Source organism: Bos indicus x Bos taurus, chromosome 26 (assembly GCF_003369695.1).
Source record: "Bos indicus x Bos taurus breed Angus x Brahman F1 hybrid chromosome 26, Bos_hybrid_MaternalHap_v2.0, whole genome shotgun sequence".
Taxonomy (NCBI): Eukaryota; Metazoa; Chordata; class Mammalia; order Artiodactyla; family Bovidae; genus Bos; species Bos indicus x Bos taurus.
The window spans coordinates 28,685,759-28,708,640 of NC_040101.1; the positions used below are offsets into that span (position 1 = coordinate 28,685,759).

A 22,882-nucleotide genomic window follows, 5' to 3' on the forward strand; every position below is an offset into this window, starting at 1 on the left:
GCATATTAATAAAGCCCGGCCCAGCCCGGTTAGGACTGGAGAGCGGGCGCCTACGAGAGGGAGAGCGAGAGCGAGGGCGAGAAGGAGCGCGAGAGCGAGAGGGGGCGAGCGGCGGCGGCGGCGGCGGCGGCGTTGGCGGCAGGGAGGGCGGCGGGAGCGCACAGACACGCACACGCACACGCGCACACACGGACACACACTCCGGGGACGCACACCCGTGCGCACACACGCAGAAGCAGCTCGCCTTCCTGCTTGGCTTCCTTCCTGTCTGCTCCGCGCCTGACAGGCTCCTCGCTGCAGCCAGGGGCCGCCTGCACCGGGCCGAAGCCGGGCCGGGCCGGCGGCGAGGGCAGCGGGGGCCGCGGGCGGCGGCGGCGGCTCATGCCCGGCCTGTCCCCGCGCGGGGCGGGCACCGTGACTCGGCTGGGCCCCCAGCGGCGGGCGATGTGAAGATGTCAGTGGGCTGTGCCTGTCCTGGTGAGTGGGGCGCGCGGCCTCCCGGCCCCTCCCTCCCGAACCCTCCCTGCAGATCCCTCAATCCTTGTTTGGTGAGAACTTGTGTGGGGGGCGTCGAAGGCATGGCTGTGGTCGGGGGCTGTGAGGGGTGTGTGAGGCCTCAGTTGGGGGAGGGTTTTCACCAACTGTGTAAATGCGCAGCAGCCCAGAGGCACGAGTAAGGGGTGCTGGGGGTAGGTTGTGTGTGTGTGTGTGTGTTTTTTTGAGGGGAGGTTAATTAGGGAGGGGTTGGGGGGGCTGAAATTCCCAGAATTCCAGGGTGTCAGCCAATCAGAAGTGAGTCTGGACTTTTGACCCCCCCCTCGGGTCATCATAGAGTTGTGATTGGCTGGTTTGGGTTGCCCCCCCACCTTTCCTGCTGCCTATTCCCTCTAACATTTTGTGACACCTCCCTCCAGACTGTTTCTGAGGCCTCTTGTTTGCGGGGATGGATTGAGTGGGGACCATTTTGCCCCTCTCCAAATTATCCTGCCTGTTGCCAGGGACGGTTGGCCCTCCTGAGGGACCCGAGGTCCGGGGGGGGGGGGGGGCGGCGCAGATAATTGGGCTCTTGGGCCTGGCATCTCTGCCCTAGTGGGAGGGGGAATGTGGCAGCCCCAGGCAAGCTAGGAAATAGAGTGACTTGTGAGAGTTGAGTTGACGGAAGCGATGCTTGACCCCAATGAGAGGACTTAGGTTCAGATTCCTGCCTCCCCCCAAACACATCAACTCTTGCCAGTGACAGCTGGGGTCTGAGTTCTTTCCTGGGGAAGAGGAAGACTTATCTACTGCCAGGAGGAAGGAGAGGGGCCATGTGAATGGAGAGGGAGTCTTCAGAGGGCCTCAGAACATGGTTTCTACCCGTCTCCAGGACTCTGCGTTCTTGAATTTATCTGCAGAACCCCATCTTGTCCCAGGCAGGAATTAGCTTTCTTTTGAAAGTCAGATATTCTTGAATCTAGCCTGGTTTGGATCCTTTGCCCATTCACATGCCCTGTTCTCTGGGAGGCCTATACCCTACAACTGGAAGCCCCCCTCCCCCTCCAACACAATCCCCAAGGGAAGCTGCCTGTGCGGAAGCTTCCTTGAAAATCATGTGACCCAGGCCAAAGCTGGGCTGGGCTGGGCTGGGCACACACTTAAAGTGCCTGCTGAGGCTGACGCTGAAGGGGCATGGGGCCCAGAGGGAGGGCTAGTAGAGCCTGAGGATCCTGGAATATCCGGGTGTGGGAACCCCTGGCTCCTGCTGCAGAGGGTGGGGGAGAGGAGAGGTGGGGGAAGAGCCTGCCAAGCTGGAATCCTGTCTGGCCCCATCATTGCTCCTCCCATCAGCTCCTATCAGCTCCTCCTATCACACATGTTCCTGTGTGTATTTTCTTTATAATAGTCCCATCCTGAGTACCCTGTTCAGACCCATCCATTCTCTTGAGTCCATCCCATGGCCTTGATCATCCATCATCATCCTAAAGGGATGCACAGCTAAAGGGCTGAGTCTTAAATGTTGATTGTTAGTTTCTACAAATAGTGGGCAGAAGGCGAGTCTAGAAGGGTTGTCAGACTAGAGGTAGATGGGAGGTTGGTCTTGAAGTTGGGTGTGTGGTCCAGTAGGAGAAGGGAGAAAGTTTCCCTCTCAGCCTCTCTGGGAGCAGCATGGGGACAGATGAGGACCTGTGTGTGTGAGGGGGGACAACTTCAGTCAGTGCCCTAAATGGTATGTTCGTTTTGTGTGTCTAGTGATCGGTTGGGGGAGAGGGGGCCTAAGATGGCCAAGAGTGGGGAATCTTTTTCTTGAATGTAAGGAAGTCTTATGATTGATGCCATAAACCATGGTTGGAGGTTAGTCTTCAAGGAGAACCACTTGGGGAGGGGCATGAGTGTCCTGGGGGTGAGAAATGGTAGGAGTTGGGGTAAGGGAGGGCACCAGACTTGCATGGGTGAATGTGAGCACATGGTTGAACACAGGGACATTGTGGCAGCATGTACAGTCCAGGCCCAAAGACCACCGCCCCCAACCTGAGCAGCTCTGGGGTGGGGGCCCAGGCGCACTGGCAGGCCGCCTGCCTGCTGCCTGCCTGCTCGTCTGAGTCTCTCCTTTGTGCTCTGCTGTCTCCCGGCTCCTCCTCCCCCAGCCCGGCAGAGACAGCACATGCCCCACACATGTGACTGAGGGAAGCCAGAGCACACGCAGACCCACACACATGCACACGCGGAAGGAAACACTACAAGATACATACACAGACACACATCTAGCTCCCATAGTGCTCCTGGGGTGCGGAGTAGCTTCTGGGGTTTTGGTCAGGAGCAGGGAAAACCTCTGCTAAGTGGCATCACCCTGGGCAGGGTAGGTTGCTGAGGGGGCCAGGGCCTGTCTGGGGCAGCATGTGGCTCAGAAGGGTTAAGGCTGGGAGGAGTTGGGGGAGGGGAGGAGGCAGCAGTGGTGGCGGCTGGGAGCCAGGAGAGGAGGATGGCAGAGCGCCAGGCCAACGGGAGGCCGGGCACAGACAAAGGAAGGGGGGCAGGCACACTAGAGGCCTGGGTCAGGGAGCCCCAGGGGCCCGGGCAGGGGGCAGTGCTGGTACCTTATCCTGTGGGCTGGGGTGGGCTGCTGCCCTTCAGAATTCCCCCCTCTAGAAGGGGTGCTCTGGCCCTTCCCTCCCTCCTCACCTTTGTCAGTCTTTGCTGCTCCCAGCTTTCTCCCCACCCCACCCCCCACCAATTTTAGAGGCTTCTAACTCTGAGTTACTCTCTTCAGTTGGACCTCTTCTGCCCCTGTGCAAATGGGAGAATTAAGTCAGAACCGAGAGAGGAACAGACTTGCTAGAGAAGGGGAACTAGGAGAAGGTCTGTTTTGAATGATATGCCAGAGTCTAGGGGCCCTTGTCCCTGAAATTTGAAGAGGCAGACTGGGTGGGGATTCAGACTCTGAACTGGAGGCAGAAGCCAGAGCACACAGCATGTCCTGTCCCTGAGGAGATAGACATTTGGGGCCTGGAGTGACCATTCCTTGGAGGGGGCAGGCAGTAGGAATGGCTGCAGTGCCCCAGGGCTGGGCTTGTGTGAGTGGGATTAGAACCAGAGTTCCAGCCTTAGGCCCTCCTGTCTCACTGTAATCTGTTTAAGTTAGGATAATATTTGACCCTGGATGCTATTAGACTCTCTTAAGGTACTGCCTTGTGAATGCACTTTGGAAAATTTAAAGGCATAAAACAAATGACAAGAATTGTCCTGTCAGAGGGGGAGGAATGTAGTTATCTTAGAGTTGGGCTGTAAATTTGGGAATCAGGGCAACTATCTCAAGTCCTGGTGGTAGGCACTATGATGGTAGGCATTCTGGCTGAATTGTATCATTTTCAGTATGTTTATGAAAGCCAGAGTGTATTATATGGCCAGGTCATGAGGGAGCATGGTGTGCGGATTTCAAAGAGGGTGGGGTTAGTCCCTAGGTAGCAAATGGTCAGGGTGTTCAGTCTGTCAAAGGTTCAGGAGGTATGATGCAATTTTGGGGTGTGTCTTGGGGATGGGGGGCATATGTGTCACAAGTCCCAGTGTGTATGGAAGTCAGGGTCTGACATAGACTGTGTGTGTGTGTCTCTTAGGTTTGGGTTTATTTGGAGTTTGAGGTATATCATGGGTTGAAGTGTGTATCAGGTACTGATTTATGTGAAAGAGAGATGGGTTGTTTATGTATGGAGGATGTTCACAGAGCCAGGTGCAATAATGTTACTGCACAGTCAACTGGTGTGTACACCATGAGAAATCCTGTTGTGGGACTGTGTGTTAATATGCTTGGGGGTTAGGGAATAGAAAGCTGAGAATCAAATTGCAAAGTAGTAAGAGGTCCTTGGGACGGGGGAGCCTGGTGGGCTGCCATCTATGGAGTCGCACAGAGTTGGACACGACTGAAGCGACCTAGCAGCAGCAGCAAGAGGTCCTTACTACCCGCCCCCCCCATACTGGGTGGGTTGTGTGTTTGTGTCTTTGTGTCTGTCTGTCTGTCTCTTGGGATTCCCCCCTTGCTTTGGAGAACAGCTCCTACCCTGGCAACCATATACTTTTTTTGTCCCTGGGGTGTAGGGAGAGGATTCAGCAGCAGATTGGACCCCTTCTGGGGACCCTTAGATGGGCAAGTTTACCCTCCTTGGCTCTAACAGAGCCCCTTTCCCCTGCACCCACGTGTCTCTGGTATGGTGGTGGTGGTGATGTTGGGTGGGGGAAAGGGGCCTCCCTCTGTCAAGGCAGATCTATTTGGAACTTAGCTGGGTTGAGGGGCAGGGAACCTGGAGTGTCCCCCTTTCTCCAATCAGTGTTTACAGGCTGAAGTCTGAGTGTGTCTCTGTCAAAAATAACCCCCTGCAGCCTCCCCCCAGCTGCTGTGGGATTTCACCAGCCAAGAGTGGCTGCCCAGGCCAGCCTCCAACCCGAAAGATCACTGAGGAGAGGAAGAGAGATTTGGGGGATGTTTTGGAGGAGGCTGTTAGAAGATACTGGGAATTTCCAGAGAGGAGAGTGCCCACCTCCATCCTTGCCTGTGGCTTTGGCTCCCCAGCTCACCCCTGAGCACCCCTGCTTGGGGCTTGAGGGTGGCATTCCTGTTCCCGGTCCCCACAGGCCTCCCCTCCATCCAGGTCTCTCCGGACCCAGTCTGTTCCGTCTCCATCTCTCCGTCCCGTCCCCTGTCTCTCCCAGTCTGTCTCTCTTTTGTTTTTCTCAGCAGTCCTCCCTGCCTGCCTGGCTCCCTCCCTCTTCCTCCTGCCTCGCAGGGAGGGGGGCGGGGCCGGTGGGGGCAGCTCCACCCTCCGCCCGCCCTGGGGCCTCATTCTGAGAGCAGCTCGGGGAGAGCGAGCGGGGAGGGAGGGAGAGAAAGGGAGAGAAGGAAGGGAGCCGGCGGCCGCTGCGTGTGTCTGTGCGTGTGCGTGTGCGAGTGTGAGTGAGTGTGAGTGCCGGGCCCTGCTTCTGCTGGTGCCCCGGCGGAGGGGCCTGCTGGCCTGGGGAGGGCGGGCGGGCTGCTTGGAGGCAGAGGCATAGGCGGGGAGAGCCGAGGAGGAGGAGGAGGAGGAAAGAGCGGAGCAGCCATTGTTGAGGGAAACCTTGCAAACAAAGAAGGCTCCGGACTCCCCGCGGCCCCCCGCCCCCCAGGCCGGCCCCCTGGCCCCCGGTCCCTGGCCCAGTGGCCATTGTAACTTTCCCCCGGGGCTGTGGCCGCCGCGGGGCGGGCTGAGGCTGTGCGTGAGAGTCTTTGTGCAGACCGCGGAGTGGAGCTCCCAGCCAGGCCTGCCCGTCCCACTCGGGACATGAGTGGCTGAAGTTGGCCCCCCCTCAGGCCTCACCCCAGCCAGGGCCCCTCTGGGCTCCCAGCTGCCCCCCCGCACCTCTCCTGGTCCCCTCAGTTCTCCCAGGTAAGTCTGGGCACCCTGCAAGCCTTTTGGGGGTGGGTGGAAGTCCTGGGTCTGGTCCGGGCCTGGGGGAGAGGTGCCCCAGCTCACAGAGGCCAGAGCCCTCGAGCCTGCTGACCTATGGTCAGCCCCCAAAGGGAGGAGGCCTGTCCTCGGCTCAGTTCGGTTACCATGGAAATGCCCAGCTGGAGATGCCCCCCTAAGGCCACAGGATGCCGCTTCCATTCAGAGAAAACTTTACTAGTTCTGGGCTCTTTCTCCTCCCCCTTCCTAAAGGCTCCCAGGTTGCCAGAGATGGGAGCCAGGGTTCTGCCTGACTCCAAGGCTGGGTGACACATCCAACCCCTCACCCCCACCCCCACGTTGCTACCTCTACCCCTGCTCCTGGGGACAGGCAGCAACTGGGACAGATGGTCTGGGTGATGTTCCCTCCCCTCCTCTTCTCATTCCCAAGCCCTTGTGCTGGGGTTACTGGGAGTTGCTGTGGCTCTGGAGAGATGCTGAGTTTTATTTGTGTCCATTTACTGGACGTGTAAATAGAGGCCCCTGAGCTTTGGGGTTTAGCTCTGCAGAACTGTTATCCAGCCCCAGGCAATGTGCTTGTCATTTCTGTAGTGAGAAACTGAAGCTCTGAAACTTTTTCCAGAGTTAGAGAGGAACCCTGGTGTCTTGCCTCTCATCTCTCTAGGATCTTGAGCTGACACTCAGAGTGGGCCTGAAACCAAGGAGCAGGGCAGTAATGGTTTTGGGAAAAGGGGGCCTAGGTAGAGGATGAGGGCCAGGTCTCCTAATTTAGACTGTTGGGTATATTGCCCAGGCATGGTTTCTGGTGGGCAGTGTGAGCTTTGACTTCTTACATGGCCTTATCTGTCTGTGGAGTGGCGGGGACTTGGGACTGGGTGGGACTGTCTCTTTCCCGAGGACATATGCTACTCACTTAGTTCTGACTGGCTTGTGAAGGCTGTGTGTTGTGCTGGGAGCCTGTGAATGTGACATCTGAGAGCTCATGTGTGGGGCGAGGGCCTGTTGCAGGCACCCTGATCCTGCCTGGGGCTGCTGGGTTCCAGCCCTTGGTAGGCATGTTGGGGCGAGCTGAGGGTGGAAGCCTGCTAGGCAGGATGAGACACACGCGTGTGCAGGTACACACAGGCTCTGAGTTTTGGCACCTTCAGGGACCATGTAGGGTAGGCCCCTCTGGGACCCTCCTTTGGCCCATATTGTGAGGAGGGGACCCAGGGGAGAGAATTACATGCACATGTTGGCACAGGGTCTTCCTTTGTTTTTCCCCCCACCAAGAAACAGAATAGATTTTGTATCAGAATTAGAGAGGGGGTTCAGATACAGCCAATTCAGCCACCCTTCCAAATGCAATCAAGTTTGTGGGACATGAGGAAGCAGCAGTGGCTAGGACTTCGCTTCACTTTCTCCTCCTGTCTGGTGGGGAGGGGGAAAATGGCATTTCAGGGGGCCCTGGCTGGCACCCAACTATGAATATAGCACTTCTTCCAGTCAGGTAATAGTAGAGCAGGAAACTCTGTGCTGCTGGGTGAGGTGGAGAGGGACACCTGTGCACAGGCATAGCTACACACCAGCAGAGACCCTGTCTAGTTACCACTTGCCTCCCAACTGAGCCCCTGAAACCTAGGCTCCTTCCCAGGGGCTTCTTATTTTCCGTTTGTAGGGAGAGTGGGATCCATTGGAGGCCCATCTGCCTCCACTGCAAGTCTAAGGAAAGAAAAGGGGTTGAGGCTTTAGGTTTCTGGTTTGTAGACAATACTGGACCACGGTAGGTGTGGGGGAGGGGCTGGGCTGATAAGGGAGTGGCCGTTGGTGGGAGAGGCAGAAGGCCCAACTGGTTATCTAGTGGGCGGCACCCAGCAGGCACCCCCTCCACCGGCCCCCCCCCCACCTTATCGTTTTATCCCCTGCCCTCCTGAGACCCTGGGGGTGGAGAAGGAGCAGAGAGTTGGCAAAATCCCCCTTCACCCTCTCCCAGCTTGGTCTCCCGAGTCCCATAGTGGGGTAGATCTACCATAGGATATGGGACTCAGAAGAATAGGCTCACGTCCTGGTTCTGCCAGTTACCAACTTGTTACCAACTCGGCAAGTCCCTTTGAGCTTTTATTAGCCTCATTTGTAAAATGGGAATGTTAGAGTCACTTCTGCTGCCGCACAAGGTTGTGGTAATGATTACATAAAATAATGTAGGTGAAAAGGGAGTTTATCAAAATTTTAGATTCTAATGTTTGTATATTTATCCTATGGTTATTGACGTTTCTTCCCGTTTTCAATTCTGTCATCCAGGGCTCAGCCACATGAAGAAATGGGCTCTTGAGTATTAGGACTGAGAACTTCTAGTTTGTAAAACAAAATTGGAGCCAGATTTAGAAGGTGGGATAGGTGTTCCCTGAGGTAATCTCCCTTTCACAGTGTACTCGGGTGTTCCAGAAGACCAGTTCTGTGCATACAGTCTTAACAGCCTTCCAGGAGCACTCCCAAGAGGGATTCGGGGGACCCCATCTTTGTTTCCCTTCTAGGTTGTTCCTCAAAGTCATTCAAGCTGTACTCACCGAAGGAGCCCCCGAACGGCAACGCCTTCCCCCCTTTCCATCCCGGCACCATGCTAGATCGGGATGTGGGGTGAGTTTCTTTTCTACTTCCTGTCCCTTTCCCATATGGCATCCTGCCTGAAAACGGGATGGAGTGACACCCCCAAATAACTCCTGTCTTCTACCCATTCTCATAGCCTTTTTGCTTTCACAGCCCAACTCCCATGTACCCGCCTACATACTTGGAGCCTGGGATCGGGTAAGTGGAGTCCAGTGGGGAGGTTGGTTCTCTCTATTACAGAGGTGAAGGCAGAGGGCGGGGGTGGGAGGGTCTGCTCCTACTAACCTCCCTTCTTCACTTCCCCCAGGAGGCACACACCATATGGCAACCAAACTGACTACAGAATATTCGAGCTTAACAAACGGCTTCAAAACTGGACAGAGGTATAGCCGGGGAAAGGAGCTGGGAGGGAGAAGGCCATCTGGGCATCCCTGTGCCATGTCTACTGATACACGCACCCCTCCCTATGCTCCTTAGGAGTGTGACAATCTCTGGTGGGATGCTTTCACAACTGAGTTCTTTGAGGATGATGCCATGTTAACCATCACTTTCTGCCTGGAGGATGGACCAAAGAGATACAGTGAGTGGCCTCTGGGGGTCCTGCCAGTTCTGCTGTGGGGCTGGGTGTTTGTCCCAGGGGATCTGTTCTGACAGGGATGTTATCTGCCTGACCACCTCTGAGAGCCTTCTGTTCTGAAGAGTTTGTCCCATCTCTGCAGCCATTGGCCGGACCCTGATCCCACGCTACTTCCGCAGCATCTTTGAGGGGGGTGCTACAGAGCTCTACTATGTGCTTAAGCATCCCAAGGAGGCATTCCACAGCAACTTCGTTTCCCTTGACTGCGACCAGGGCAGCATGGTGACCCAACACGGCAAACCCATGTTCACCCAGGTCAGCTCCCAGTTAGATGTGAAACACTGAAGGACCTAAGTTTGATTCCTCTACTGGCTTCCCAAGATGTACTTGGCTGTTCCCCAGGGAAGTGGCAAGATACGCAGGGCAAGCAGGCATGCTGCAGTTTTCAGCAGACATGTATTGAGTTCGTAGGTGACAGTTTTGGGTCACAGGGGGACACAAGTGAACACAAGCCTGTCCTCATGTAGCTTATAGTAGACGAGTGTTTTACTGGCTACATGAGGAGAGGACAAGGATCTATTAAGTGTTTCTGCTGTGCATGTGTGTGTGTGTATGGACTGGATTGGTGGGTGTGTGAGGAGATGGTCTGTGTCAGTAGTGCACACCCAAATTTATGTTCAGGTGGCAGGAGTGTGTGCAATGGGAGAGTCATGAGGAAATGGGAACAGGATACTTTTGGGTGTGTGGGGAGGTGGGCAGACTTGTGACAAGCTTGTTTCCAGGTATGTGTGGAGGGCCGGTTGTACCTGGAGTTCATGTTTGACGACATGATGCGGATAAAGACGTGGCACTTCAGCATCCGGCAGCACCGAGAGCTCATCCCCCGAAGCATCCTTGCCATGCATGTGAGTTACAGGCAGGACCTAAGACACCAGGGGGCGGGTGGGCAGCAGAAAGGGTGGAACCCGGTCTGCTGTGTTTCCCGCCGTGGCCCTAGACAAGGTTGAAATTTATCCATCTGAGAAGTGAATTTTTATATAGTAGCTCCTCCTCTGTCCAGGGTGTCACGAGGCTCAGGTGACTGGGCAGGTAAGCAGGTGCTAGTATTCTTACCTTTCTTTTCCCAGGCCCAGGACCCCCAGATGTTAGATCAGCTCTCCAAAAACATCACCCGGTGTGGGCTGTCCAATTCCACTCTCAACTACCTCCGAGTGAGTCTCTGATCACCTGGTTTCTACCCCACCCCATTCGGTCTCCGCTCCACACCTGTCCCCTGACAAGCCACCAACTGGTCTCCCCCCAGCTCTGTGTGATACTCGAGCCCATGCAGGAGCTTATGTCCCGCCACAAGACCTACAGCCTCAGCCCCCGTGACTGCCTCAAGACCTGCCTCTTCCAGAAGTGGCAGCGCATGGTAGCGCCCCCCGGTGAGTGCCTTGCACCTGCACCTGCTCTTTCCAGGATGTGATGCTGCTCCCCAAGGCTGCTCTTAGCTCCTCACGAAGCCCTTTCCTTGCTCCTGGGTCTGCAAGATTGGGATCAGGGTAGGCTCAGGCTCCTTAGGAGCCCTACCCTGCCTGAGTCTCCTTTCCCTGGCACAGCGGAGCCTGCACGGCAGCAGCCCAGCAAACGGCGGAAACGGAAGATGTCCGGGGGCAGCACCATGAGCTCGGGGGGCGGCAACACCAACAACAGCAACAGCAAGAAGAAAAGCCCAGCCAGCACCTTCGCCCTCTCCAGCCAGGTACCTGTAAGCATCTCGGCTTTCTTCTCTCTTCTGGGCTGCCCCACTGCTGACCCCTGACTCTTGACGCTGTCCCACCCTGAGCTCACTAGCACACGTAGAAGCAAAGACAAGACAGTTTTTCCCAATGGGGACTAACTCCTGTCTGAGAGTCCTCGTCTGTCGTACGCATGGCTGTGATCACATAGACTCAGACATAGCAACATAGGACACAAAGGAACGGACACAGCCGTGGGGACGTCCGGACATAAAGGATAAACAGCTTAGGGGCACACAGACCACCAGAGAGACACATGCTGACAGAAGGACACACAGACTTAAACGTGTGTGAATCTAGAATACACACACGTGCACGTACACACAGTCCCCCCCACTGGTGTTTTTGATCTGCTCCCTCTCTTACGTGTGGACAGAAGTTTAGGAGCCCCCTAAAATTTTGGAGAGATGGATTAGGGAGCCGGTGGAGTAGATCGACTTCTCCCAGAATCCAGTGGATGTGGGTTAAAAGCTGTGATGCTTTGCAGTCTTTCATTGGGAAGTATTGGAAGTATTCCAGGGGCTGAGGGTGTCAGAGGAGATGGGGTTGTAAGCTGGGATATGAGCGGGTGGCTGGGGGTTGAGTTTCCTGGGTGGGTACTGGGGCTCTGGGGGAATCTGCTGCCCTGGGCTGGGCGAGCCCCTGCCCCGATTATGTTTGGGGACCTCCGCCACTCTCAGGATGTGATGGTGGTGGGGGAGCCCACCCTGATGGGCGGGGAGTTCGGGGACGAGGACGAGAGGCTCATCACCCGGCTGGAGAACACCCAGTTTGACGCGGCCAACGGCATTGACGACGAGGACAGCTTTAACAACTCCCCTGCCCTGGGCGCCAACAGCCCCTGGAACAGCAAGCCTCCATCCAGCCAAGAGAGCAAATCGGAGAACCCCACGTCACAGGCCTCCCAGTAAAGGCCCCACCACAGCCACCCAGCGCTCTGCCTGCCTGCCCCACCCCTCGCAGCCCCAGGGAGCAGAAGACAGAATGAAAAGACTGAGCATCTGAAATGGGCAGCCTCATCCACCCACTTCAGGGAGGAACTGGACTCACTTGGGGGCAGGTGCCAAGATTTGTCCCCCAGTGGCCCTGGGCTGGGGCTGGCCTTTGCAGAGCCTTTTGGGGGAAGGGGGGCCTCATGTGGATGCCTCCATGGACCCTGGGCCTCTGAGAAATGTCCTGACCACCCCCCCACCCCCCGCCCAGGGCATTTGCCTCCATCCTCACCCCAGGTTCTGGGTACCCCCATCCTCCTGACTCCACCCCCTTCAAGCCCAGGGTTGTCTACACCCACAGCCCTTAGGGACTTAAAGTCATGGGGCTTGGTTGAATGCCCCTTCCCCAAACCTTCCCTTTAGGTGGCTGGTAGTAGAGGGGTAAAGCTCTGGACTCCTCCCTTCTGCCACCTATCCCAGCTCCAAGTTTTTTAAAAAATAATATTATTAAAAATGTAAGTTTAAAAAAAAAAATCACTCCTGTCCCCCCTCTTCCCCTTTTTAAAGGTCCAGCTACCTCCCTTCGCCTGGCATATGGGGAGCTTAGAGCCCATGTGGAGGAAGGGGGCTATGCATTACCATTTGATAACAGTTTGAGAACTTCAGACCAAGGAGACACTTTGCCATCTCTCTTCCCTTCTCCTCTGGGGTGATTGGAGTGGGGAAGGCACGCCATGGGGCAGGGGGCCATTGATGGCCTCGCCTGTGTGACAAGCCCCTGCTGTTGTCTCTGTCTCCCTCCTCTAGGACTCTGGCCTGCCCTCCTAGTGCTTGTGACTCCCTCTCTCCCAGCCCCCACCCCCTCCCTCCACGGTGTGTATATTCTTCACAAGCCCTCCACTAGAGCAGCTGTCTGCATGGTGGGAGGGGGAGGCTCCCTCCCTCAGGGAGTGTGGAGGGAAGGGAACAGCCTTGTTTGTTACTGTGTTTTTTGTTTTGTCTCAGTTGGGCAGGCATTGGGGTAGAGGAGGGGGTTCATGTACTCTCCAGTACTCTCCTTTCCCACCTTCTCAAACTGCATATCTAGTCCTCCCCTGCCCTTCAGAGGGGTAGGAGCCACTGAGGGTGTCCCCAGCTCTAAGCCCACCAGGGAGCAATAGGCTTTTGTCCTCCAGCTGAAGTAAAGGCTCTTCATCTCCCAATATCTCCTCCCTCCCCTTCTTCACAGAAGGACAGGGGAGGCAGCCAGGATCCTCAGCTCTGTCTCACAATTGGATGGATGTGTGGAGGCTCCAGGCCCAGGGTGAGGCCAAGAGCAGGGTCCCATGCATCTGGGCTCAGCTTTGTGGCTTCGCTGCCTTCTCCTGTGGCCAGTTCCAGAAGTGTTAGCACCACCTCTCCCCACTCTTCCTTCTGGATTTGGGGCCCTGCACATCCTGTTTCCTCCACTCCAGCTGCCACTATTGGAAGGATATTGTGTCAGGAGCTGAGGGAAGGGGTAGGGAAGATGGATGTCCCACCCCAACTGTAATGCCCTTTTTTTTTTTTTTTTTTTTTTTGGGCCATTTGAGTCATGTATGGTATCGATCAATAAAGAGACTTTTTGGTTTGAGAGTGTCTTGGTTGGTCATTGATGCCTATGACTCAATCCAAGGCAGCCTTTTCTCCTTCCCACAGCCGCTACAAACCACCACTGGGGAGGAGGTGTAAATGGACTTGTGAATTCCCTCTCCCATCTCCCTTTTCCCTTACTCTTGCGGTGTTGCTCTTCCTGTTTCCCAGGCTTTCCCTTCCCGGATTGCTGTTCTGCGCCCCTAACTCTTCTGGTCCTTCAGAGGCAGGGTTCCTGGAATAGACAGCCTTGAGTTAGGGAGCTAGGGGTGGGGTGAGGGAAGGGGTCCTCACCTGGTAGGCAGCTTGGATTGGAAGAACTTTGGACTGTTAGATTCGGTCTAATGCTCAGGAGACTCAGGCCTGTTTTTGTAAGCTTCCTACCCCTACCTGGCCTCTAGCTTACCAGCCCAGCTGAGCTCTGCACTAGTCTCCCCAGGAGTGAGGACCCTGGGTGGGAAAGGAGGAGAGAGTAGAAGGATTGTCTCCTTGCTGACTTTGGGTGGAGGCTCAGAGGGAGGAGGATGCTTCAGTGCTATTGCTCGGAATGGCCTGAAGCTCCACAGAGAGGAAGGAGGAGGAAGTCTCAGACTCATTTCCAGGTGGTGATGATTGTCCCTTATTCACTTCCTCCCCAACTGTTCCAGAAGATTGGCAAGATAGGGAGACCCTGCAGTGGGTTCGGGATGGGCTATTAGCACCTGCAAAGTCTCCTACCCAGTCTCCCTCATTTTTAGGGGATGGGGGGCTGTGCCACTTAGCATTCAAAATCAGCTTTTGGGATCTTAAGTTTCCTGACCCGGGATTGAACCCAGGCCATGACTGTGAAAGTGCCAGGGAATTACCAGTTTTCCTCCTTTTCATCCCAGACAGGGGAATCTGAGGCCTCACTGTTCCCCTCTTGTCTCTGGATCTGAAGTAAGGCCTCTAGACCTGCACTTCTGCCCCCATCTCCAAGCTGGCAGGAAGAAACCAGAGCAAAGGACAGTCTGGCCCAGCCCCACCCTCCAGTCTGTGCAGTTACCTTGGCCCTGCCCTGCACCAGCCCAGCTCCTTGTTGCCCGAACACCTCAGAACTCCAAGGCATGCATTTGTATACACACACACACACACACCCCACCCCTCTGCGGGCCTGATCTGGCTGAAGGACATTTACCAGCCATCTGTGACCACCAACTCACCCTGGAAGTCCTAGGTGACGCCTGTCTGCAGTGTATTTGTGTCAGGCAGTAGGTAACATCTGGGGTTTTTGTGAGGTAGTGTATGTAGTAACTTCTGAAAGAGGGCTTGGATATGTGTATGTAAGGGAGTCTGTGAATAGGTGTGTGGGCTTGTATATGTGTTTATTTATGATGTGTGTCTTAGTGGATTCATTGATTCAGCTAATACGCATTGAGCCCTCTCCAGGTGCCAGCCTCAACTTCAGGTGCTAGGAATGTGGTGCTGAACAAGGCAGAGAGGGCATGACCATTAGGTGTGATTGGCAGCTTCAAGTACATAAATGAGGACGTACTGTTGAATGCATGGCTTGGCAGTATGATCATGTTGGGTTATGGGCCTGCCAGGGTGGGCCTTTGACTGGGTTTCAGCACGTGCAGTTTCCCATTCTGTGTGTGTGTGTTTCTAAAAGGGAGGTGGGGGTCATGGGGAGAAGTAAATGGCTAGGCCTAGACTCTGCCCTGCTTGGGGGAAGGGAGTGGCCCAGAAAGACAGGAGAACCCACTTTTTGAACTCAGGAAACAGTGACCAGCAACTTCCTCTGGAGCCCCAGGTCTGGCTCCTCCCTGTTTGCCCCAGCGGCCCTTCTGGGGAAGGCCCTTGTTCAGGAGGCGTTGCTGGGGAGTGGGGAAGTAAGAAGCCCTTCAAAGCCATCATGTCCTCTGTTTTCAGTTGCAGTTGAGGGCCCAGTCCCAGGCCCAGCATGAAGCTGGAAAATTTGTTTCAGCCCAGCTGGGTATCCAGCCTGGCCCTACTGTGGAAGCCCAGGCCCTTACCCCCAGACCCCAGCTCAGCCTGAACCCAGCTCCTTCCCCATGTTTCCTAACCCAGTCCCATCCAGCCTGATCTCCAGCCCTGATCTCAGGACTGCTAGTTTAGTCCAGTACAATTTCCAGCCCCTTTTGTACCTTTTGCCCAGTCGAGCCTGACCTTTGACCCCTTTCCTAAAGGTAATACTCAGGCCCAGTTCATTCTGACCTCCAGCTCCTTCCCCTAAGGTGAAAAGTTTGAAGCTGCCCTCCCAGGGTCTCCCTCGCATCCCTTTTTTCACAAAGTAGGGCCTCATTTGGGGGCTTGGTAAAAGTAGAGGTGAGAGAACAAGATTAGGAGATACAGCTGGGATGAAAAAAGGGCAGGTCAGGGAAGACGGGGTTGAAGGGCAGGGGGTACCAAGGATGGCGCAGGCTGAAAAGAATGTAAAATGTGAGTCAGCAGCCCTGGAATTCCAAACTGAATTTTGAAGATGGTGGTTTTGGCCTCCACTGGACCCAGCTCCCCAGTATCCAGAATGCTACAACTCTCTACCATATGGCCAAAGTTGCAATCTCTCAGGACCACCTCTGAAGCTCCTTCTCACCCCATCCTGAGGTCTTCAGTGAAGCAAAACAGGAAATGAGTGGCAGACCACACACCCTGCAATTCCTATCCTAGAGAATGGGGGCAACGGAAGCTGACCCAGGTTCCTACTCCACCAATTCCAGGACCCTTTTTCTGAAGTAGCTAAAACCTGGATTACTCCCATCCCTGCTTCCCCACCTCTGTGCCACCAGCTCACCTCTCCAGGAGAAGAACCTAGAGACAGTCCCTTGAGAAAAGCCCCAGAGAGGCCTGGAAAGGAAGAATCTTTCCCCCACAACCCCCAAACCAGTGAGGCTGCCTGGGGGAAATAGGTGTAATTTCTTGTTTGCCTTTAATGACGTCAGGTGCACAGAATTAGATTAATCATACCCTTGTTTCATGATACACTCTTTTCATTGCCCTATGCACAGAACACATTTATTTAATTACAGTACTGTCATTAAGAACTTATCATATGAAAGCTAAGATCTTGGTGATAACTCCATCCTTCTCCCAAAGTATCCGCCATTCTTTTTTCCTTTTTATTTTTTCCAAACTTTAACCTTTCAGGTGAACAGCGAAGGGACTCAGCCATACATATACATGTATCCATTCTCCAAACCCCTCTCCCATCCAGGCTGGCACATAACATGGAGCAAAGTCCCATGTGCTATACAGTAGGTCCTTTTTGGTTATCTAAAATAAAGCAGTGTGTACATGACCTTCCCAAAGTCCCCAACTATCCCTTCCCCTTGGCAATCGTAAGTTTGTTTTCTGTGAGCCTCTTTCTGTGTTGTAAGTTCATTTGTATCATTTCTTTTTAGATTTCACATATAAGGAATGTCATTCAATATTTCTCCTTCTTTGTCTGACTTTACTCAGTATGACACACTCTAGGTCCATCCATGTTGGTGCAAATGGCATTATTTCATTTTATTTAATGGCCAAGTAAGACTCAGTTGTTTATATGTACCACATCTTTATTATCCATTCCTCTGTCAATGGACATCTAGGTTGCTTCCATGGCTTGGCTATTGTAAACAGTGCTGCAATGAACATTGGGGTGCATGTATCCTTTCGGATCATGTTTTTCTCTGGATACATGCCCAGGAGTGGGATTGCAGAGTCATATGGTAGCTCTGTTTTTAGTTTTTTAAGCAATCTCCACACTGTCCTTCATAGTGGCTGTACCAATTTACATTCCCACCAACAGTGTAGCAGGGTTCCCTTCTCTCCACACTCTCTCCAGGATTTGTTGTTTGTGGATTTTTTGGATGATAGCCATTCTGACCAGTGTGAGGTGATATCTCTTTGTAGTTTTGATTTGCATTTCTCTAATAACTAGCAATGTTGAACATCTTTTCATGTGCCTGTTGGCCAACTGTGTGTCCTTTTTGAAAAAATGTCTATTCAGACCTTCTTCCCACGTTCTTTGAATAGGTGGTTTGTTTTGATGCTCTTCAGCATCTTAAGCTGTTTGTAATATTCGGAGACTAATCCATTATAAGTCACATCATTTGCAAATTTTTCTCCCAATCTGTGGGTTGTCTTTTCATTTTGTTTATTGTTTTCTTTGCTGTGAAAAAGCTTTTGAGTTTATGTAGGTCCCATTCTTTTTTCCTTTTTATTAGTTTATCTCAGATTTATGTATTCCCAACTTTTTTTAGGCTTTTTTTTTTTTTTTAAACTTTATTATAGAGTAATATTGAGTATGTAGTTTTTGGCTTCTTATTATTTTTACTTAATATACTAAGAATCATATTGTTACACATTCCTGAGTTCATGCATTTTGATAGCTGTGTAGTATTCCATGTGTGACTATACCACAATCTTTCATTCTCCTGTCTGTGGACATTCTTATCATGATTTCTGCTATCATGAAGAGCCCTCCTAGGAAAATTTTTATTCCTTTTTCCTGTTGTACATGTTCAGAGGTTTTTTTTTTTTTGGTTATATATTTAGGTGTGATTTCTGCAAATTCATGTTCCCACCTCTGAAGCTCAAATCTGAGTGCTTTCACTATGACAGAGGATCTGGGGTTAACTTGAAATAAAGTTCAGACATTTATTGAGCACCTGCTATATAAGTTATTCTCACTATATTCATTCATTCAGTCAGTCATGCTACATTTAGTTAGCATAGTCCTTAGCATATGCTAAGGACTGGAGATAGAACAGTAGACAAGAAAACAAGACATAGAGTTGGGTGGGAAAATAGATATTACACAAATGGTTGCATACATATGCAATTACAATTTATATATAACTGAATTGTGCAGGTTAGATGTATAATAGAGACCTAATTCATTATTTTTAATAAATGTTAAAATGTTTGTTTTTGGCTGCGCTGGGTCTTCATTGCTACACAAAGGGCCTTCTCTAGTTGTGGAGAGTGGGGGCTTCTTATTGTAGTGTGCAGACTTATTGCAGTGGCTTCTCTTGTGAAGTACGTGCCCTAGAGCACACAAGCTTCAGTACTTGGAGCTGGAAGGCTGAGTTGTGGCTCGTAGGCTCTACAGCGCTGACTCAGTAGTTGTGGCGCATGTCAGTCAGCCCAAGGCATGTGGAATCTTCTGGAATCAGGAATCAAACCCACGTTCCCTTCATTGCCAGACAGATTCTTAACCACTGGACCGTCGTGGTAGTCCCTAGAGACACCTAGTTTAAACGTGTGTGTTAAAGAAGGCCTCTCTAAGGAAGTGGTCTATCACTATCAGCTAAGACTTGAAGAACTGGGAGGACTTGGCCAGGTGAAGAGGATTTCAGGTGGAGGAAACAGGCCCTGATGCTGGGAAGTGTTTAGTGGTTTGGGAGAATAGAACACAAGTGGGTTCTGAGCCTGGTGAGCGAGGAGATATGGTGGCAGGAGAGAGAGGCTGTGGCCAGATGGGACAATGCCATGGTGTCAATGACGATGATGATGATAGCAGTTAACACTTATTCTGCACAGGTATTGTGAGAAATCCTTTGAAAGCTGAAAGAAAGAAATCTCTTTGAAAGCTGACCACTACTTGTGTTGTAGGGACTGTTGTTATCTCCCATTAACAGGAGGAAACTAAGGGCCAGAGAAGCCAAGCAATTTGCCTAAGCTGACAAAGATAGCAAGGATTTTGAATTTCATCCAGATGTAATAGATTGTCACTGCAGGGTCTAAGGCAGGTTACAGTTAAGACCTGGTCCCTGCCCTCCTGAAACTCCCTGAACAGGGGAAAATCAGACCTGACCGCAATCTGAGTAAAAGCACACCTCAGGGAGCAGGATTAGAAACCTGTGACATCCTTTAGACTAATAGGGAGAGAAATCTCTTTGTGTTGACCAGAGAGATCTGGGAAGACGTCTTGCTGAAGGTGAAATTGGTTGTAATTGTGAGAGGGAAGGTGACAGGTGATTTTGTCAAGAATCGACAGACATTCTAAGGGATGGCTTTAGGGAAGGTACTGAAATAGGATGGTGAGTACTTTGCTGGATAGAAGAGAAGGAATCAGCAAAACTGCTCTTCATGGTCTTTCTAAATTGTACAGTTTCCAATGACAAGTTGAGAAATTTATTTTTTCTCATTGTATTTTCTTTTGGGGGGCAGTGTCCTAACTGCTAGGCCGTCAGGGAATCCCCAACTTGAAAAGTTTAGACTTAATATTATAGGGAGTGGGAAGCCACCAACAGGTCTGAACAGAGAAGTGACTTAGATATTTTTTTTTAAGTAAGATTGGTTTGGCCTGATATATAGAACTAGAAAAGGGGGACCAAGTAGGGGGCCATGAAGTCCATACTCTAGCAACTTAAAAAACCCAAACAAAAAGATCCTAACTTATCATAAAATAAATTTTACAAGATTAAAGAATTAAATGGAAGCAAATAAAATTAGAAGGTAATAAAACGAAATAGTATTCACCAACTTTCTAGAAGTATGTGTGCAAAGTATAAACTTGTAAGATTTTAAATACCATAGAAGAAATCAGAAAGGAAAAGAATGAATTAAAAAAAGGAAAAGTGATCATTTTGACTGCAAATTTATAACTTTGGTATATGTGTGTGTAAATAAAAAAATAGATCCTCGCTCCCTACCCCCCCTATCACAGCCGAAAAAACAAATGGGTATGCTGGGAAATATATTTGCAGCAAATATGATGATTTACAATCTTTTTGCACAACTATTAATGCAAAATAGTTTTTTAAAAGAGGCTCTTCAATAGATAAAAGGGTAAAGGACAATTTCAGAGGAGGAAGTATCAATACTAAGTCTAAAACACATAGAACTATAGTGATTTAATTCTATTTAAATAGTATGGCCCTTTTTGTCTATTAAAGTAACAAATAACAGCTTTATTGAGATACAATTTGCGCACCATACAGTTCACCCAGTTAAAGTGTACACAATTCAATGGCTTTTAGTATATTCTTTTTTTTTTTAGTATATTCTTAAGTGTTGTGCAAACATCACCAAAACCTATTTTAAAACATTTTCATCATTCCCAAAAGAAAACCTATACCCAATAACAATCACTCAGTATTTTCCCCCACTATCCCAGCCCCAGGAAACTATTCATTCACTCTGTGTCTTTTTAAGTTTACCTATTCTAGACATGTCATATAAATGGATTCATACAATATATGGTCTTTTGTGCCTAGCTTCTACCACTTACCAGAATATTTTCAAGTTTCATCCATGTTGTCTCATGTATCACTGTTTGATTTCTTTTTATTGCCAAATATAATTTTTCATTGTATGAATATACTACATCTTATTTATCCATTCATCAGTTGAGGGACATTTGGATATTTTTCTTCTTTTTGTCTGCTATGAGTAATGCTGCTATGAACATTTGCATACACATATTTGATTAGATACATATTTTGATTTCTCTAGGATATATGCCTAGGAGTGGAATTGCTGGGTCAAATGGCAACTCTATGTTTAATCTTTTGAGCAACTGCCAGACTTTTTTCTAAAGTGACTGTACCACTTTACAGTTCCATTAGAAAGATTCTGATTTCTTTATATCCTCCCCAACACTTGTTATCATCTTTTTTTTTTTTAACCATAACCATCCTGAAGTGTGCAAAGTAGCATCTCATGATGGTTTTGATTTATATTTCCCTGATAACTAATGACACTGAGCATCTTTTATTAGCCATTTGTAAAGTATTTTCTTTGGAAAAATGTCTATTCAGATCTTTTGCCCTTTTAAAATTCCTTGAGATTTTTTTTTTGAGTTATAGTTAATGTACAATGTTGTATTAATTTCAACTGTACAGCCAAGTGTTTCAATTATATATATTCTTTTTCAGATTATTTTATTGAGTTGTAAGAATTATTTATATGTTATAGACATAAGTCTTTTATCAGATATATTATTTGCAAATGTTGTCTCCCATTCTGTGGGGTGTCTTTTTGCTTTTTTGAGGGTGTTTTTAAAAAAATATTTATTTACTTGGCTGCACCAGGTCTTAGTTGCAGCATGCAGGATCTTCGATCTTTATTTGGCATGCAGGATTTTTAGTTGCACCAGGTGAGATCTATTTCCCTGACCAGGGATCAAACCTGGGACCCCACATTGGGAAGTTCCTGACAGTGTCTTTTGAAGCAGAAAAGTTTTAAACTTTGATGAAGTCCAAATTATTTATTTTTTCTTTTGTTGCTTGTGCTTTTGGTGTACTTGGTAAACTTTGCATTGAAGTATAACATACAGAAAAGTACACCTATCATAAAAATACAACTTTACAAATTTTCTCCAACTGAACACACAAACTGGACCAGCACTGAGATCAAGAAGTAGAACATTACTAGCAACCTAAAGTCTTCCTCATGACCCTTCCCCATCATTTTCCCTCTCCAAGCATAACCACTGTCTTATTTTTTAATGCCATGATTGGTTTTATCTGTTTTTTGAAGTATATAAATGGAATCATACTAAAGAGGCAAAGATTTTCAATGATCCTACCCAATACTGGGCAGGATGTGAAGAGACTTAGAATCTCATATACTTTGAGTAAACTAATCTCTCAGAAAAGCAACCTGTATCATTGTGCACAACCTTTGACCCACTAATTTCGTTTCTGGGATTCACAGCATTAGCTATAAAAAGTCTGCAAACTCCAGAAAGTGATGGATAGGAGAATGGCTTGGTTAACTGTGGGATATCCTAACAAAGGAATGCTATATAGCCATCAAAATGATGCTTACCAAGAGGTTAAAAGAATGAAAAATACATTTATGATCAGTGCTAACTGAAAAAGTAGGATGATAAATTATCATTCTATAAATGATAATACAAAATGGCTGCAATTCTATAAAAGGTCTGTGCCTGGGGAAAAAAAATACAATGGGAAGAAGGTATAATGGTGACAATTAGATGATTGCATTCTATGTGGATTTTTCTTCTCTTTGCCATTTTCAGACTTTCTTTAACCTACTCATGCTACCTTTATAACAACAAATACTAACCATAAAAGAGATGGAATCCTGGTGGGAAGTAGCAAAGACCTGAATTAAGGAGTATGTGTGGGACCGGGAGAGAAGCAAGAGAACAGATACAATCTGGCTGCCTACTGAATATGGGGAGGGAGTAGAGGGGAAGGATGGAAGGCAACATTAAGGTTTGGAGGAACACATGTCATGAACAAAAATAGGGATCCCTGAAGTAATCACAGCACAGTGGTTCAGAGCACAGGCTCCTGCCAGAGACACCTTCTTTTTTGAATCCTGGGCCAACCACTGATGAGTGGATAATCCTGAACAAGTTATTTAATCTCTTTGAGATGTTTCCTCATCTCTAAAATGGGGATAATATTAGTACCTGTCTTAAAGTATTGTTAGGAGTAAATGATACAGAGAATTTGGAAAATGCCTGGCACAGAGTAAACGTTCAGTAAAGATTACCTCTTGTGATATGCCCAGAGGCCCTGGGAGATGGGTGGGGGTAGGTGG

At 50.1% G+C, this 22,882-nt stretch overlaps 1 protein-coding gene across 4 annotated transcripts; it reads left to right on the plus strand.

Moving 5' to 3' along the window:
- Positions 1-130: 130 nt before the first annotated feature.
- LDB1 (LIM domain binding 1) lies at positions 131-13,395 on the plus strand. 4 transcript variants are annotated; one of them, XM_027528555.1, is made up of 11 exons: positions 131-477; positions 8,426-8,528; positions 8,652-8,696; positions 8,806-8,881; positions 8,976-9,078; positions 9,218-9,390; positions 9,858-9,980; positions 10,203-10,286; positions 10,379-10,502; positions 10,677-10,825; positions 11,537-12,895. In XM_027528555.1, exons 1-11 carry the CDS (start codon positions 453-455, stop codon positions 11,765-11,767), a joined length of 1,236 nt encoding a protein of 411 aa, XP_027384356.1. In that variant the 5' UTR covers positions 131-452; the 3' UTR covers positions 11,768-12,895. The 4 variants fall into 4 exon arrangements, with proteins under 4 accessions (XP_027384356.1, XP_027384353.1, XP_027384354.1 ...); XM_027528552.1 differs by having other exon boundaries at positions 167-477; positions 10,677-10,819; XM_027528553.1 differs by lacking the exon at positions 131-477 and adding an exon at positions 3,078-5,891 and having other exon boundaries at positions 11,537-13,395.
- The last annotated feature ends 9,487 nt before the right edge of the window (positions 13,396-22,882 follow it).